Below are 16,951 nucleotides of genomic sequence, written 5' to 3'. Positions count from 1 at the left end.
AATACCTTTGACTTGTTTCCTTTGCATCTTTTAAGCTTTATTCCTGAAAAACAATCTTTCATCTGTCAGGTGTTTGTTTGTTCGTCTTACATTATGACTGCAGTTACTGTACTGACGTACAGATGCTTTTCAATTACGTTTTTTAGCAAAAGTGGTTTTCATGAACAGATGGGAGGAAAATTCAGCGATATAAGCAGTAATTGACTGTATTTGATGCTCAACAATAGTAGAATCAGGTCAGGGGTGAGAATGAGACACAAATGCGCTTAAGTAACCAGACATTTTTTTATTTACATATTCAGAGACAGTCAGTGCTTTATCATCTTGATGGTAATCTGTGAGTTGGATAAACTTTAATACAGTGTCATGATGAATCATTATTTGATAGAAACTGTTTGGATTGGGATATTTATGTGGCTGTGACTCACTAAACAGGTGTGTGTGTGTGTGTGTGTGTGTGTGTGTGTGTGTGTGTGTGTGTGTGTGTGTGTGTGTGTGTGTGTGTGTGTGTGTGTGTGTGTGTGTGTGTACCTGGTATTCATCACGTTGTGGGGACCAAATGTCCCCACAAGGATAGGAATACCAGTAAATTTTGACCTTGTGGGGACATTTCTCAGGTCCCCATGAGGAAACAGGCTTATAAATCATGCACAATGAGTTTTTTTGAGGAAGTAAAAGTTTGCACAATCTCCTGTGAGGGCTAGGTTTAGGTATAGGGTAGGTGTAGGGCGATAGAAAGTACGGTTTGTACAGTATAAAAACCATTACGCCTATGGAATGTCCCCATAAAACATGTAAACCCAACATGTGTGTGTGTGTGTGTGTGTGTGTGTGTGTGTGTGTGTGTGTGTGTGTGCATGACAAAGCAACTCAATACTCATTTAAGGGCACATTACCTTTACCACTACACAGTTTCTGAAAATAGTAAGACTTCTGTTTTATAAGACACTTGTTTGTATTAAAAGATTTGCAAATGTGGCATTATCTAATAATTTGCATGCATTTCCAAAACATGAATCTGAACAATGGATGAAGCCAAGTGTATACTTTTTTGATTTTCTTGACATAATGAAGGCTTTTACATATTTTAAATCAGAAAATATGTTGTTCTGTATTTGTCTTTTAGGAATGCCAGTCCTATTGGAGTGATCCTGACTGCAGTGGTGGGCTTGTCCTATAAAGTAGCTATGGCATATGAAGGGTAAGGGTGTTCAGTGTCAATTTTCAGACTGATTATGAAATAGTCAGATATATTGGACATTATCATTACATTTTCAATTTTATTTTCTTTCCTGAGTTCCACTTATAATTCTAATTTTGTAGCCGAAAGAGTTTTTATTTTCAATTTTTATTTTTTTTTGATGATAATAATAATATAAAATTTAGCTTTTATTATTTTTTAAGTTTTTATTAATTTTTTTTTTATCCTTTAAAAATTGTTTTATCAACGTCTGAAATATAATTTTCTAATGTTTAGTATTTTTACATTTTTTATATTTTTTTTTATAAAAATTTAGTTTTATTATTTTTGTAGTAATATTTTGGTTTTTATTAATTTGTTACATTGTTTTTAGTAATTCATGTTTTATTCTTTCATGGTAATTTATGTTGTTTTTTTTTTTATCAAAGTATAAATATATTCCACTCATATAAAAACATGCCACTCAACTCTTTATGATCACACTTAAATGATCATAAACATTTTTACATTTTTAATTCTTCTTAAGGCTTGTAAATTGTCAAATTAAGATGAAAAAATTATGCATCCTAATTTAATTTTTATATGATTATTATTTATTATTAATGGTTATATATACTTTTGATTTTTTTGATTTTAATTTTGTAGTTTTTTATTTTATTTTGAAATAATGTATTTTCTTATAATAATAATAACTATAATAATCTATTATTGATATATTATTATTATTATTATTATTATTATTATTATTATTATTATTATTATTATTATTATTATTATTTTGAAAGCACAACAACAACAATAAGAATAAGAATTAATTTGGTCTCTTTTCTGTTACCATTTTTATTTTATAGTTACAGTTAGATTCAATATATTTGTATTTTTTCTTTTTAATAGTTATGTTTTTTTTTAAGATTTTACATTGAAACCTTTTGTTTTTTTATTTCATTTCCTGAGTTCCGCTTATAATCATAATTATCATTTGGACTTTTCTGCATCACTTTTAATTTTATTTTATTTCATTTTATTTCGTTATTTTACTTTTTCTTTTTAAAGGTCTTTATTTTATTTTGAAACAATGTGTTTAATTTTAAAATTATACATATTATTATTATTGTTATTGTTATTATTATTATTATTATTATTTTGAAAGCAAAACAAAAATAACAATAATTATACCTATACATTTTATAAAATTAAATAAATAAATATACATTTTTTAACAAAATTATAAATAAAAATGACCCACTTAAAAACTATTAACAACAACAACAAAAAAATAAGAATAAGAATTAATTTGGTCTCTTTTCTGTTTGCATTTTTATTTTATAGTTATAGTTAGATTCAATATATATATTTTTTTCTTTTTAATAGTTGTGTTTTTTTTTTTAGATTTTTAAATTGTACATTTTAATTTCTTTATTTTATTTCCCGAGTTCCACTTATAATTATAATTTTACAGATTTTTCTTTTCTTTTTTATTCTTCAAAAACAGTGTTATTTCTAGGCCTGAATTACATTTTTACAGATTTACTGTTCATAAGACATCAGAAAGTTATAAAAACCATTTATGGTAAATGTTTTATGGTTATGTTTTTTGTTTGAAGATTATTTAAAAGATTTTGAAAAATTGAGAATCAAGTACTTTGGTCTCCTTTTTCTTTGCTTCTTAATTTAAAATATCTTATACTAACCAAATGTGACCCTGGACCACAAAACCAGTCTTAAGTCGCTGGGGTATATTTGTAGCAATAGACAAAAATACATTGCATGGGTCAAAATTTTTGATTTTTCTTTTATGCCAAAAATCATTAAGAAATTAAGTAAAGTTCATGTTCCATGAAGATTTTTTGTAAAATTCCTACTGTAAATATATCAAAATGTAATTTTTGATTTGTAATATGCATTGTTAAGAACCTAATTTGGACAACTTTAAAGGTGATTTTCTCAGTCTTTTTGATTTTTTTGCACCCTCAGATTTCTGATTTCAAATAGATGTATCTCAGCCAAATATTGTCCTATCCTAACAAACTATACATCAATAGAAAGCTTATTTATTGAGCTTTCATATGATGTATAAATCTCAGTTTTGTCAAATTTAACCTTATGACTGGTTTTGTGGTCCAGGGTCACATATATTAATGTCTAAAACATTAAATATATGATTCCTAAATACATAACTAGGAGTTGATGGGATTTCAGATGCTGAGTTCCTCTAAATTCTAGTGTAAAGCTTGATCGTAAAAACAAAACAACGTTTAAAAAGGACACTTTTGACGCAAACCCATTTTCTTGTTTCTTTTTTACCTCTGAGACACAAAGGACTGTCTGAGATGTGTTTAAAATGCTGGCAGTAAAGGTCAGTCACTCTGCTCCTCTTCTGTGCCAATAAAAGGTTAAGCAAAAAAGCTGCCAACTTTCTTCTACAGAGACAGGAATAAATATGGGACTCAAACTCACACATCCACTGTCAAGTCTCTATGGAGACAGAGACGGTCAGAGAACTGGACTTTAATAGCACTGCAACAAAAACAGCAACAGCTTATGAACAACAGTCTGGGCTGAGCGTGCACAGCGATAATGACAGCACAGAAACGCTGCTTCAAACCAGAACAATACAGAAAAATCCACCTGTGATAGGCCGGTTTTATCCATGAGTGTCTGCATCGTGCACGCAGGTTTTTAAAAAATGCGAAATGAAGGTACAAATCAGGATTATTATAATACTTGTCACTGAAAATTAACAAAAAAATATTTTTTTTATTGAAATTCTTTTTATTTCATTTTTTATTATTAATTTAATAATTTATTAAATCATATTTAGTTTAATGTGTTTTTTAATTTGTTTTTTAATAATGTGCTTAATAGTAGCAGCATCATTTGAATACATTTTTATTTAATTTTATTTATTTCGTTTTTATTATTTTAGTAAATAATTTCTCTTGTTTTGGATTTAACGTCATCGTTAAAATTGTGACACTTAGGACACATAGTAGCATCAGTTGAACTTTAATTATTTAATTATTTAATTTAGCTTTTAAATAATGTTTACTTTTGATTTTTAAAGCTTTTTTATTTATTTAATTTGTTTAATATACATTTTACATTTATATATATATATATTTATTATAATGTTTACATTTTAATTTTTATGTTTTTTATTTTAAAATAATGTGTTTACTTTTGAATTTTAGATTTATTTAAATGTGTTCACTTTTGTAATTGTACGTTGTTTATTTTATTTTAAAATGTGTTTACTTTAGAATTTTTTTTTAATATTTTATTTTTAAATTACATGTTCACTTTTGTAAGTATACATTGTTTATTTATTTTATTTTTTAACACATCAAATATTAAATTGCTAATAATGTGTTTAATTTTGAAATTGTAATTTTTTTATTTATTTTATTTTTAAATCATTTTTTAATGTTACATTTTAATTTCTTAGAGTAGCGTCATTTAGATTTTTCTGCATCACTTTTGATTTTATTATTTTTTATTTTTATTTTTTTTTATGTGTTTACTTTTGAATTTTTAAGTTTTTTTATTTTATTTTTAAATCTGTCTAAATTTAAAATTATTTTAAATTTATAACGGCCCACCACTAATATATATATTTATTTATATGTAATTTTTGTTATTTATTTTATTAAATAATTTAATATAAATTTTTCATTTTAATATTATATTTTAATTTCTCCATAGTAGTGTCATTTAGACTTTTCTTTATTTAAATTTTTTTATTCCATTTTTTATAATGTTTACTTTTGAATTTTTATTTATTTTATTTTTGAATAATGTGTTTAATGTTTAGAACATAAATGTTTAATTCATTTAAATTTTTCAAATTGTTAAATTGTTTATAATGTTTTTAATTTTGAATTTTTACGTTCAGGTATTTATTTTATTTTAAAATAATTTGTTTAATATAAATGTTAAATTTTAATATGGCATTTTAATTTGTTAGTAGTAGCACATTTAGACTTTTCTGCATCACTTTTGATTTTATTTTATTATTTTACATTTTTATTTAATTTTATTTCATTTTTTAAAATGTGTTTACATTTTAATTTTTATGTTTTTTATTTAAATTATTTTTCAATGTGTTTACTGTTGAAATTTTAAGTTTTTTATTTTATTTTTAAATAACATGTTTACTTTTGAATTTTTTATTTTTTATGTTACTTTTAAATAATTTGTTTAATTTTGTAATTATGCTTTTTAATTTATTGAATTAGTTTATCTATTTTATCTTTAAATGTGTTTCATTTTGTAATTATACTTTTTTTATTTATTGTATTTTTTAGTTTTTTTTATAATTTTATTTTTAAATTGTTTAATTTTGTAATTATTTTTTTCAACACAAAAAATGTAGATAGTTAATAACATGTTTACTTTTGAATTTTTAAGTTTTTTATGTTATTTTTAAATAGTGTGTTTAATTTTGTAATTATACTTTTTTATTTGTTGAATTTTAAGTTTATTTTATTTTTAAATGTGTTTAATTTTGTAATTATACTTTTTTATTTATTGAATTTTTTTAGTTTTTTATTTATTTTATTTTTAAATAATGTGTTTAATTTTGTAATTATAAATTTTTTCAACACAAAAAAAATTGTTAATAAGGTTTTACTTTTGAATTTGTAATTTTTTTATTTTATTTTTTCACAAAAAAAAAATGTTAAATGAATAATGTGTTTAATTTTGGATTTTTAGTTTTTTTTTATTTTATTTATAAATAATTTGTTTATTATAAATTTTACATTTTATAATTACATTTTAATTTGCTAGTAGTACTTTTCTGCATCACTTTTGATTTGTTTAGATTTTTTTATTTTTTTATTTCATTTTATTTTCTATTTTTATATAATGTGTTTAATTTAGAATTTTTGGGTTAATGTTTGCAGTTGTTATAGTTTAGTGTTTTTCACATTTTGGATTGCAACAATTACAAACCCTGCATATAATGATATATATTTTCGTAACATTTCCTGCTCATTTGTGTCATCAGTGATTAAGGCCCTATTTTCTGCCCTATTTGTGGCACGCGTCTCTCTCTCACGTGGGTGCCGGGCACAGGCTGGTACGACACACTCCTCTAGAGATTTACAGTCTGTGTTTGTGCTCACCTTCTCTTGTTTGCAGACCGTTCACTGAGGAGATCTACCGGCAGCGGAGCCAGCGCTGCAAGCACAAGTAAAGATAACCTCAGGCACTCAGTCCACGATGACACCGCAAGCTCTCAGATGGTAAACTGGATAGAAATGATTTTAGATGATTGAATGACAGATCTGAATGATATACTGACAGTATAAAGAGAGTTAAAGAGCACAGATGCAAATTGCACATCAATGTTTAACACTTACCGCAATATTCAAGCTTTTCTGGTAAATGAAAGCTAGACTGTGAATGACAATCTTCAACTGTAGCAATCAAATATCCAGCTTTTTGTAGTTTGCTCTTTAATGCCATCAAATATCACTACCATAAAAGATGCAATGTGTTTTTATTTCCTCAATCCATTCCTAATGCACGTCCAGGCTGAAATCAGCTGTTTTAGGGTGCATTTGATTCATGTCAATGTACTTTGATCAGTTTTATGTGAGGATGCATGTTTTTCTTTCCAAAGATAAAATAAACGGACACATCCTGTTCTTTCTCTATGTACACGTTCTTCTTTTTCTTCCTGCTTTAATGGTACAGATCCACTTTTTGGTCAGCTAAACCCCTAAGACGACATATATTTACTTGAAGTACTCCTGAGAATTTAACATAATATTTCAATAACTCAAGAATGCATTTGCATGTTTTATGATTCTCTGATGGTGGTTAATGGTCACATGACATGCAATTAAATTAATAAAATGTTAAATCTTTTATTAGTATGTTTTGTTTTGACTTTAATAAACTCACAAAACCCTGTTTTTGGCGAATGAATTTCTGTGGTAAAACCATTTTTTTCCCCAAGGTTTTCACTTCCCGGCTCTTAATGCATTGTTTTTCCTTCTGGAGCATCAGTGAGTGTTTGAACCTTCTGTAATAGTTGCATATGAGTCCCTCAGTTGTCCTCAGTGTGAAAAGATGGATCTCAAAAGCATACAGTCATAGTTGGAAAGGGTTCAAATACACAAAAACGCTGCAAAAACAAAGAATTTGTGGGACATAAATGATTTTTCTGAAGAGCAGCAGGCAGTTTAGCTGTTCAGGACAAACAATGGACTCATGAACAACTATCACTAAACAAAAAAACACAGCTGTGGCTCATTCATGTAACAACACAGTAGTAAGAATCAAGTGAATGAAAACTTTTGAACAGGGTCATTTTTATTTTAAATTATCTTGTTCAGGTCAGTACTAAATAAAAAATAACATGCATTTTGTATGATCCTTCTTAGTTTGGTAAAATAATTACCATTTTGCAGATTCTGCAAGGTGTATGTAAACTTTTGACTTCAAATGTATTGTCACATCTAATGCACCAATATACTATATAACATATTTATGAATAATTTTATTAACAATTTTAAACTAAATTAGTGTATTTCTTAAGACCATTAAATCTAAAAACTCTAATCAAACCCTAACTCTAATCCTTTGGAATGAATGGGTGCCGTCAGAATGAGAGTCCAAACAGCGGATAAAAACATCACAATAATCCACACCACTCCAGTCCATCAGTTAACATCTTGAGAAGACATTAACCCATCATTCAGGCGTTTTCAACTTCAAACTGTTGCTTCTGGCTAAAATATCAGTTTATACTCCATAATAATGCTTCCTCCAGTGAAAAAGTTGTCTGGTTTGAATCAGGAGAGAAATCTGCACAGATCAAGCGCTGTTTACAAGCCAAAACAGCTCTAATCAAACAGAAGAGACAACAGGAGATGGACTTTTTTCACAGGAGGAAGCATTATTATGAATTATGGATTCGTATTTTACTTAAAGGTGCCATAGAATGCATTGATACAATATTTTAAATTGTTCTCTGATATCTACATAGAAGGTATATGGCATAGGAAAGGGCAAACGTTCTCCAGAAACGGTTTTACAGGTCCATTTACAACATTAGGATTTGTCCCTAGAATGAAATGCTCTGTTATTGCCTTATTTGGAAGGTTCGTGACTATAAATGAGGAGCTCTGCTCTGATTGGCTGTTTCACAGAGCGGCTCATTTTAGTAGTTTGCACATGGCCGATATTAATATGCGGTTTATTGAAACTGCCGTTTTTAATGCACAAACATTTTACTTTCACTTTTGTGATCGCACTAGCTCTATGTAACGTTATACTGCAGCGGCAGTACTTACCACATATTTTACAAGTTTAGATGCTTGTTAGTGATGCTCAGGATCTGTAAATCATTCGCCATCGTCTGCGAAGCCATCTCTCTGTTTATGTGGTAAGTGAAATCTTATGTACTGCAATGTAACCGGCTACCGCTAGAACTAAGCTAACCGTGTCCCTTCAGTGGCTCTCCTTAATTTATTAGAGCGCCTTATTGGTTTTCCTTGCCTTTCTGAGTAAGTTACAGACACCAACCATCCCTGCACTTAACATCTTCTGCACATCCTGGAACATAACATTTATTCCCGTGATCAGATATTTTCACTGTTGTCCTCGCTCTGTTTTTTTGTTTTGTTTTTTTACAATAGCCTACCTGCAGAACTATGCAAATGTTAGGGGCGTAACTATTAATGATTGCGACTTTTACCTAATAGTCGGTGTTATGTTAGGATTAGCCTATTTTACAGTGGTCTTTTGCAAACACCAGATTTATATAAGTAAGGGATAATGTACAGGCAGCCGGTAGTTATCGCAGAAATAAGCCCCGACAGTGTGATCAGGACCCGACGCGAAGCGGAGGGTCTTGTATCACACTGAAGGGGCTTATTTCTGCGATAACTACCGGCTGCCTGTACATTATCCCGCTTATTACACGGCTAATTGCCACATAAGAAAAAAACTGGACATGAATATGAATTTGAAACCTTTTATTGGCATATTTGTTTTAAATTAACATTTTTATCCTTCCGCGAAACGATATAGTACCACGTGACTACCATTCAAACTATGTACATTAGTAAGCCAATTTAAATAGATTAATGTCGAAATTTTCCACTGTTAATTGTGGTTGTCCAGTGTTTGTCACAAGATGGCGCCAAACGGTAATCTTTGTTGGCACGGAGGGATTTTAAACATACAAGTAGTACCGGCTATGCGTTATTACTTTGGAGCGGTGATTATTTGAAAAGAACGAACCTGCAAATGTCTCAACTGACCAATCAGAATCAAGCATTCCAAAGAGCCGTGTAATAAGAAGGAGTAAACGATGGTGTTTGAGACTCAGTATGTCATGTCCATGTACTGAACTGTTATTATTCAACTGTGCCAAGGTAAATACAGTTTTCCATTCTATGGCACCTCTTTATGATGTATTTGTTTCTTACAAACACGCAGCTTTTGTTTTCTCAAGATGTTTTAACTGATGGACTGGAGTGGTGTGGATTACTTGTGATGTTTTTATCAGCTGTTTGGACTCTCATTCTGACGGCACCCATTCACTCCAGAGGATCCATTAGTGAGCAAGTGATGCAATGTTACATTTCTCCAAATCTGATGAAGAAACAAATTCATCTACAATACCTTGCAAAAGTATTCATACCCCCTTTTTTTTTTTTTTTTTTTTGTTGCAGCATTAGGTTAAACTGCTTTAAATTAGTTTTTCCCCACATCAATTTACACTCCACACACCATAATAATGGCAAAGCAAAAAACAGATTTGCAAATTGTACAAATTTATTAAAAATAAAACACTGAAATAAGTACATTGCATAAGTATTCATACCTTTAATTCAGTGCATAGTCGAAGCACCTTTACAGCCTCAAGTCTTTTTGGGTCTGATGTGACAAGCTTTGCACATCTGCATTTGGCAATTATCTGCCAGTCTTTGCCTCACCTTTTCACCTCTCCATCTCTGTCAGCTTGGATGGGGGCTGGCAGACATTTTCTAGAGTCCTAGTTGTTTCAAACGTCTTCCATTATGGATAATGCTTCTGTCAACCTTCAATGCAGCAGATTTGTTTCTGAACTCTTCCCTAGATCATTGCCTTAACGCAAGTCTGTCACTGAGCTCTACAGGCAGCTATCTTGGTTTTTGCTCTGATATGCATTTTCAGCTGTTAGACCTTTTCTGAGAGGTGTGTGTCTTTCTAAATCAGACTCATTCAAATGAATTTGCCACAGTTTAACTCCACTCCAAGTGTAGGAACATCTAGAAGCAATATGAATGCTCCTGAGCTAAATTTCGAGTGTCCCAGAAAAGGGTATGAATACTTATGCCAAAGGATCTTTTCAGTTTTTTATTTCTAATAAATTTGCAAAGTGGTTACAAACCTGTTCTGTGCTTTGTCTTTATGGTGTATGAGATGTAGATTGATGGAAAATAAAGTAATTTAAAGCAGTTTAACATAATGCTGCAACAAAACAAAATGTGAAAAAAATGAAGGGATATGAATACTTTTGCAAGTCACTGTATATCTTATCTAAACTATTGCTTTAAAGCATTAACCAACAAGGGTTAACAGACCATGTTAACCATTCAAATCTTGACCCCTTGACCCGGCCAACAGTCCACTGTTACTTAAGAACAGTCTCTCAATGATTTTGGATTCTGCTATAGCTGTAAAGGAACCCATGACCGTCTGATATTTTAATGTGGTCAGCATGATAACACAATCAATCCTGAACCCTGGTGCAGCGTCTCTGACATCATGTGTCCACTTGAATATCTCTTAAAGAATATCTTACACGAGCTCCAGACTGGACTGTGTTTTTAAACTAAGTAAGCAATCTATTTATTTGCACACTACACCAATAATTTGTTTTATTAATGAAGGGGAGAGAGACACTGCAGGCAAAAACAGTTTTTTCATGCCCCTGTCAAGTTTGAGATTTTGGGCTTTTTGGTGTTTTATAAAGTGTTTTTTTTTTTTTTCAGACTATAGTGGAAAGAAAACATCCAAAAGACACTGTTAGGTCTTTCTTTTATAGCACTTTATCTATTTGTGTCAATAGATTTCTATTACAATGCACATTTTTAAAGGCCATTTTCTCAAAATGATTTTTTCTCTTATACTGAGCCATAAATCTCCAATTCAGTAACACTTACACAAACCAGACTTTACATTTTTATTTCTATCTATATCCTGGAGGTTTTTACAGAGGGGTTTGTTCATATATAATTTGCTTGATTTTATACATTTTATTACCCCCAAAGATGGTTAAAAAATACATTGTTTTGTCTGTTGTAAGTTTTTTCTGAATTATATAGTGACAATATTAGATATGCAAAATCCTCTGTAAAAACATTTGACTCTAATATGAAAAAAAAAAATTTGAACAAGAGTTTTGAAACTACCTTCATCCAGTGGTTAGATTTTTGTACTGGAAATGTATGCAAATTAGCACATATTTCATTAAATAATGGCTCATTTGCATATTTAAAACAAACATTTTAGAAAGCTTGTAATACAAAAAATGTTTGCAATTATCAATGTAATCAATCAACTGGATAAGTAAGGCGATAACTATTATTTATTTTTTTACCCTATTCACCTGCGGTGTCTCGCCTTAAGAGAAGTTGTAACCACAATATATCAGCATGCATGCATTAATATTTACTGTTGTTATTCTGGGGTTTCCTGCCAGAGCCGCTCTGTGTTGTTTTAACTGGGGTCAAGGAGTAGAAATGCATTGAGTTTTCTGCTGTTTCTTCTTTAAATATATGCCATTATCACTTTTCTCTTCCTGTGTTTCAGTTCTGTTTAGTTTGTGTACCAATAGTATTTGACCTTTGAGGCGTCCTCATCATTCAGCTCAGAAGAATGTATAGATACAGTATAGCAGTTTCCTGTGCTGCTCAATCTCTGACGCCACAGCAAAACAATCATATTTTACCCTAGGTGTGAACTTGCAATCAATGCAAAGAGTTAAAAGGAACAGGCACTGCAGATTAAAACATGAAACCACGTTAAATCTGTTGCATTGTCCTCGCAATGTACAGCAAAACTGATACAGAGTCAGAAATAAATTAGATGCTTTTAAAGTGAATCGGTCAAAATGATTCACAAACACCCAGTTTGAATCATTTTTAAAAGAGTATTTATTACAGAATGTTTTTAGACACCTGTATTCACAATTAAATACTTTAAATTTATATTAAATGTAATTTAGCTGAATTAAGAATGCTCTTTGCCCACTTTAATAGGAATTAAATACATATTATGTCATTTCATAATTACTGCTATTTTCTTTGTAATATGGATTCAAATGGAATGTGTTACTGCTGAATGCATTTTTGATAAACTAAAACATGCTTTGATGTAATTTCTATAGAAACTTTTGTCATGTATCTACATATATTTGTAATTGTGAATTTGAAGTATTGTAGTATTAACTTTAAATATATCAATATTGAATAACACTACAGTTAAAATTATAATCAAGTACTTTGTATGTGTTTTAGTTTGTTAGTCAATACATCAAAATATATGCACTTTAAAGCATGACAAAAGATGATTAAAACACTATTAATTTGCACTTTTTAAGAAATATAGTCTCTTTGAGTGCAGTTCTATTTATTCAATCAATACAGTTTTAAAAAACATAATTTTAAGATGTGAAGTACACTGCAAGTACCATTTTCACAAGGGTGTTCAAAAACAGAATTGTTTATGCCATATTCTGTCTCATATACAGTTGAGGTCAAAAGTTTACATACACCTTGCAGAATCTGCAAAATGTTAATTATTTTACCAAAATGAGAGAGATCATACAAAATGCATGTTATTTTGTTTATTTAGTGCTGACCTGAATAAGATATTTTATATTAAAGACGTCTACATATAGTCCACTAGAGAAAATAATAGCTGGATTTATAAAAATTACACTGTTCAAAATTTTACGTACACTTGATTCTTAATATTGTGTTACCTGAATGATTTTTGTTTGTTTGTTTTTGTTTAGTTCATGAGTTCCTTGTTTGTCCTGAACAGGTAAACTGCCTGCTGTTCATCAGAAAAATCCTCCAGGTCCCACAAATTATTTGGTTTTTCAGCATTTTTGTGTATTTAAACCCTTTCCAACAATGACTTTATGATTCTGAGATCTATCTTTTCAAACTGAGGACAACTGAGGGACTCATATGCAACTATTACAGAAGGTTCAAACACTCACTGATGCTTCAGAAGGAAAAATAATGCATTAAGAGCCAGGGGTGAAAACTTTTGAACAGAATGAATATATATATATATATATATATATATATATATATATATATATATATATATATATATATATATATATATATATATATATATACAGTTAAATTTACCCTGATCATCAAATTCCAAAAGTTTTCACCGCTGGCTCTTATGCATGTTTTTTTCCTTCTGGAGCATCAGTGAGTGTTTGAACCTTTTGCAATAGTTGCATATGACTCTCTCAGTTGTCCTCAGTGTGAAAAGATCCTACATTATTGTATTAGTATTAAGAATCAAGTGTATGTACATTTGAATGGGGTCATTTTTATAAATTCATCCCTATACTATTATTTTTTTATTATTATATGTAAACATCTTTTATGTGAAATATCTTATTCAGGTCAGTACTAAATAAAAAATAACATGCATTTTGTCTGATCCCTCTTATTTTGCTAAAAGATTCTGACCTCAAATATACAGGTATCCGCCATTTATCATTGTGGATGCAATTACCAGCTTTTCTTTAGCCAGTTATAGACAATGAGGTCTGTTACATGACTTTATAGATTTGCTTTCTCGTCTTTGAGACTTTTTCTTTGCTTTCATCTTTTTCTCTTTACACAAACGTCACACTTAACCTCTAATGAACTCTTATGGGTTAAATTACCCGACATCTGACATAAATACATGCAAACAAACAAACTTCTCAGGGTCATCATAAATGTTAGGGCTAGAGGTTTGATTATGCAGGACTGTGAGAATAAGGACCGCCGCTCACACGGGTTTAATTGCTGGGCTCGAACTCATTTAATTAGTCATTAGCTTTAGTCAGACCTCAAGAGCACTTAATAAGTCACATTCCTGGAATAAGCCATTTGAAACTCAATTACAATGTATAAGAACATTAACTCTCAAACACTTGACCTACTTAAGTCTATTACAGCAATGTGCATGAAGTGTGATTTGATTTATGTAATATAATGATACTCAGAAACAATGTGCATTAGGTTTAAGTACAGTTTTGATTTAAAGTGAACTTATACAACTTATTTAACATGCTTATTTTCTGCTTACCAATGCATTAAAAATAGTGAAATACTATTAAGATTTAAAATAACAATTACAGCTCTCTATGTGAATATATTGTAAAGTGTAATTTATTCCTGTGATCAAAGCTAAATTTTCAGCATCATTACTGCAGTCTTCAGTGTCACATGATCCTTCAGAAACCATTCTAATATACAGATTTGCTGCTTATCTTATTGAAGATACAGTGGTGTGAAAAAGTGTTGGTCCCCTTCCTGATTTTTTTTTTTTTTTTTTTTTTTTTGCATGTTTATCACACTTTAATGTTTCAGATCATCAAACAAATTGAAATGTTAATCAAAGATAACACAAGTAAACACAAAATGCAGTTTTTTAATTAAGTTTTTTATTATGAAGGGAAAACAAAAATCCAAACCCACATGGCCCTGTGTGAAAAAGTGTTTGCCCCCTAAACTGGTTGGGCCACCCTTAGCAGCAACAACTGCAATCAAGCGTTTGCGATAACTTGCAATGAGTCTGTTACAGCGCTGTGCAGGAATTTTGGCCCACTCATCTTGGCAGAATTGTTGTAATTCAGCCACATTGGAGGGTTATCAAGCATGAACCGCATTTTTAAGGTCATGCCACAGCATCTCAATAGGATTCAGGTCAGGACTTTGACTAGGCCACTCCAAAGTCTTCATTTTGTTTTTCTTCAGCCATTCAGAGGTGGATTTGCTGTGTGTTTTGGATCATTGTCCTGCTGCAGAACCCAAGTTCGCTTGAGCTTGAGATCACAAACAGATGGCCGGACATTGTCCTTCAGGTTTTTTTGGTAGACAGCAGAATTCGTGTTTCCATTTCTCACAGCAAGTCTTCCAGGTCCAGAAGCAGCAAAACAGCCCTAGACCATCACACTACCACCACCAGATTTTACTGTTGGTATGATGTTCTTTTTCTAAAATGCTGTGTTACTTTTTATGCCAGATGTAATGGGATACACACCTTCCAAAAAGTTCATTTTTTGTCTCATCAGTCCACAGAGTATTTTCCCAAAAGTCTTGGGGATCATCAAGATGTGTTCTGGCAAACCTGAGACGAGCCTTTATGTTCTTTTTGCTCAGCAGCAGTTTTCGTCTTGGAACTCTGCCATGCAGGCCATCTTTGCCCTGTCTCTTTCTTGTGGTGGAGTCATGAACACTGACCTTAACTGAGGCAAGAAAGGCCTGCAGTTGTTTAGATGTTGTTGTGGGGTCTTTTGTGACCTCTTGGATGAGTTGTCGCTGAGCTCTTGGGTTAATTTTGGTCGGCTGGCCACTCCTGGGGAGGTTCACCCCTGTTCCATGTTTTGGCCATTTGTGGATAATGGCTCTCACTGTGGTTCGCTGGAGTCCCAAAGCTTTAGAAATGGCTTTATAACCTTTTTCAGATAGATCTCAATTACGTTCTTTCTCATTTGTTCCTGAATTTCTTTGTATCTCAACATGATGTGTAGCTTTTGAGGATCTTTTGGTCTACTTCACTTTGTCAGGCAGGTACTATTTAACTGATTTCTTGATTACGAACAGGTGTGGCAGTAATCAGGCCTGACTGTGGCTAGAGAAACTGAACTCAGATGTGATAAACCACAGTTATGTTTTAATAGGGGGCCATGTGGGTTTGGATTTTTTTCCCTTCATAAAAAAAATAAAATAAAATAAAAATAAAAACCTTCATTTAAAAACTGCATGTTGTGTTCACTTGTGTTATCTTTGATTAATATTTAAATTTGTTTGATGATCTGAAACATTAAAGTGTGACAATCAGGAAGGGGGCCAACACTTTTTCACACCACTGTATGTAGAGCTAGACTTTTTTGTACAATGGAAGGAGAAGAAAAATGTCCCTGAACTGCTTTAGTCGACATAAGAGTAAATGATTGAAAATTTTATTTTTGAGTGAATGATCTCTTGAAGAGGGGTTCAGATAATGGCCTAGCTCTCGAAAAAGCTCATGCAATCTACAGGAAAGTCTTGAACTCATTCATTCTTGCGTGCATCTGAAAGACGGCGTACCTAAACCCTCTCTGATGGGAACGAGAAATAAAATGAGAAATGCTTGTGATGCCAGGGTAGATGAGCTGTGCCTCTCCAGGGGTTTTGGACACATCATTTGAATGTCAAGATCTTTCAAAAAAGTTATTTCTCCTTGTAAAGGTCATTATCACTCAGAATCCAGAGCTCCTGCATTTGTTTTCCATGTAGTTCTTGACTTTCTCTCGTTTATGGCCCTGCTTCTGTGCGCTGTGCATTGGCTTTCATCCATACTTTGAAAGAGATCTGTCGCTGTTTAAGGCCACATCTTTGATGGAATCGATGGCAGCTGCATGCTGCTCTTTCTCTCTCTCCACACTTTTGTTTTGCTTCTGTAATGAGCTGAAGCTGTGTGCATTTGCAAACCAGGTTTTGTGTGACTCCTGTTCCAAAG

At 31.1% G+C, this 16,951-nt stretch overlaps 1 protein-coding gene across 1 annotated transcript in view; it reads left to right on the top strand.

The window, feature by feature from the left end:
- pemt (phosphatidylethanolamine N-methyltransferase) overlaps positions 1–7,075 on the top strand; it is a 106,801-nt gene extending 99,726 nt beyond the window's left edge. Inside the window, exons 5-6 of the mRNA XM_073828706.1 lie at positions 1,127–1,201; positions 6,344–7,075. Coding sequence (XP_073684807.1) covers positions 1,127–1,201; positions 6,344–6,398 — 130 coding nt within the window. The 3' untranslated portion in view covers positions 6,399–7,075. The remainder of the gene's footprint in view (positions 1–1,126; positions 1,202–6,343) is intronic.
- Positions 7,076–16,951: the final 9,876 nt, after the last annotated feature.

Source organism: Garra rufa, chromosome 22 (assembly GCF_049309525.1).
Source record: "Garra rufa chromosome 22, GarRuf1.0, whole genome shotgun sequence".
Lineage (NCBI taxonomy): Eukaryota > Metazoa > Chordata > Actinopteri > Cypriniformes > Cyprinidae > Garra > Garra rufa.
This window is presented reverse-complemented; position numbering and strand designations above follow the sequence as displayed.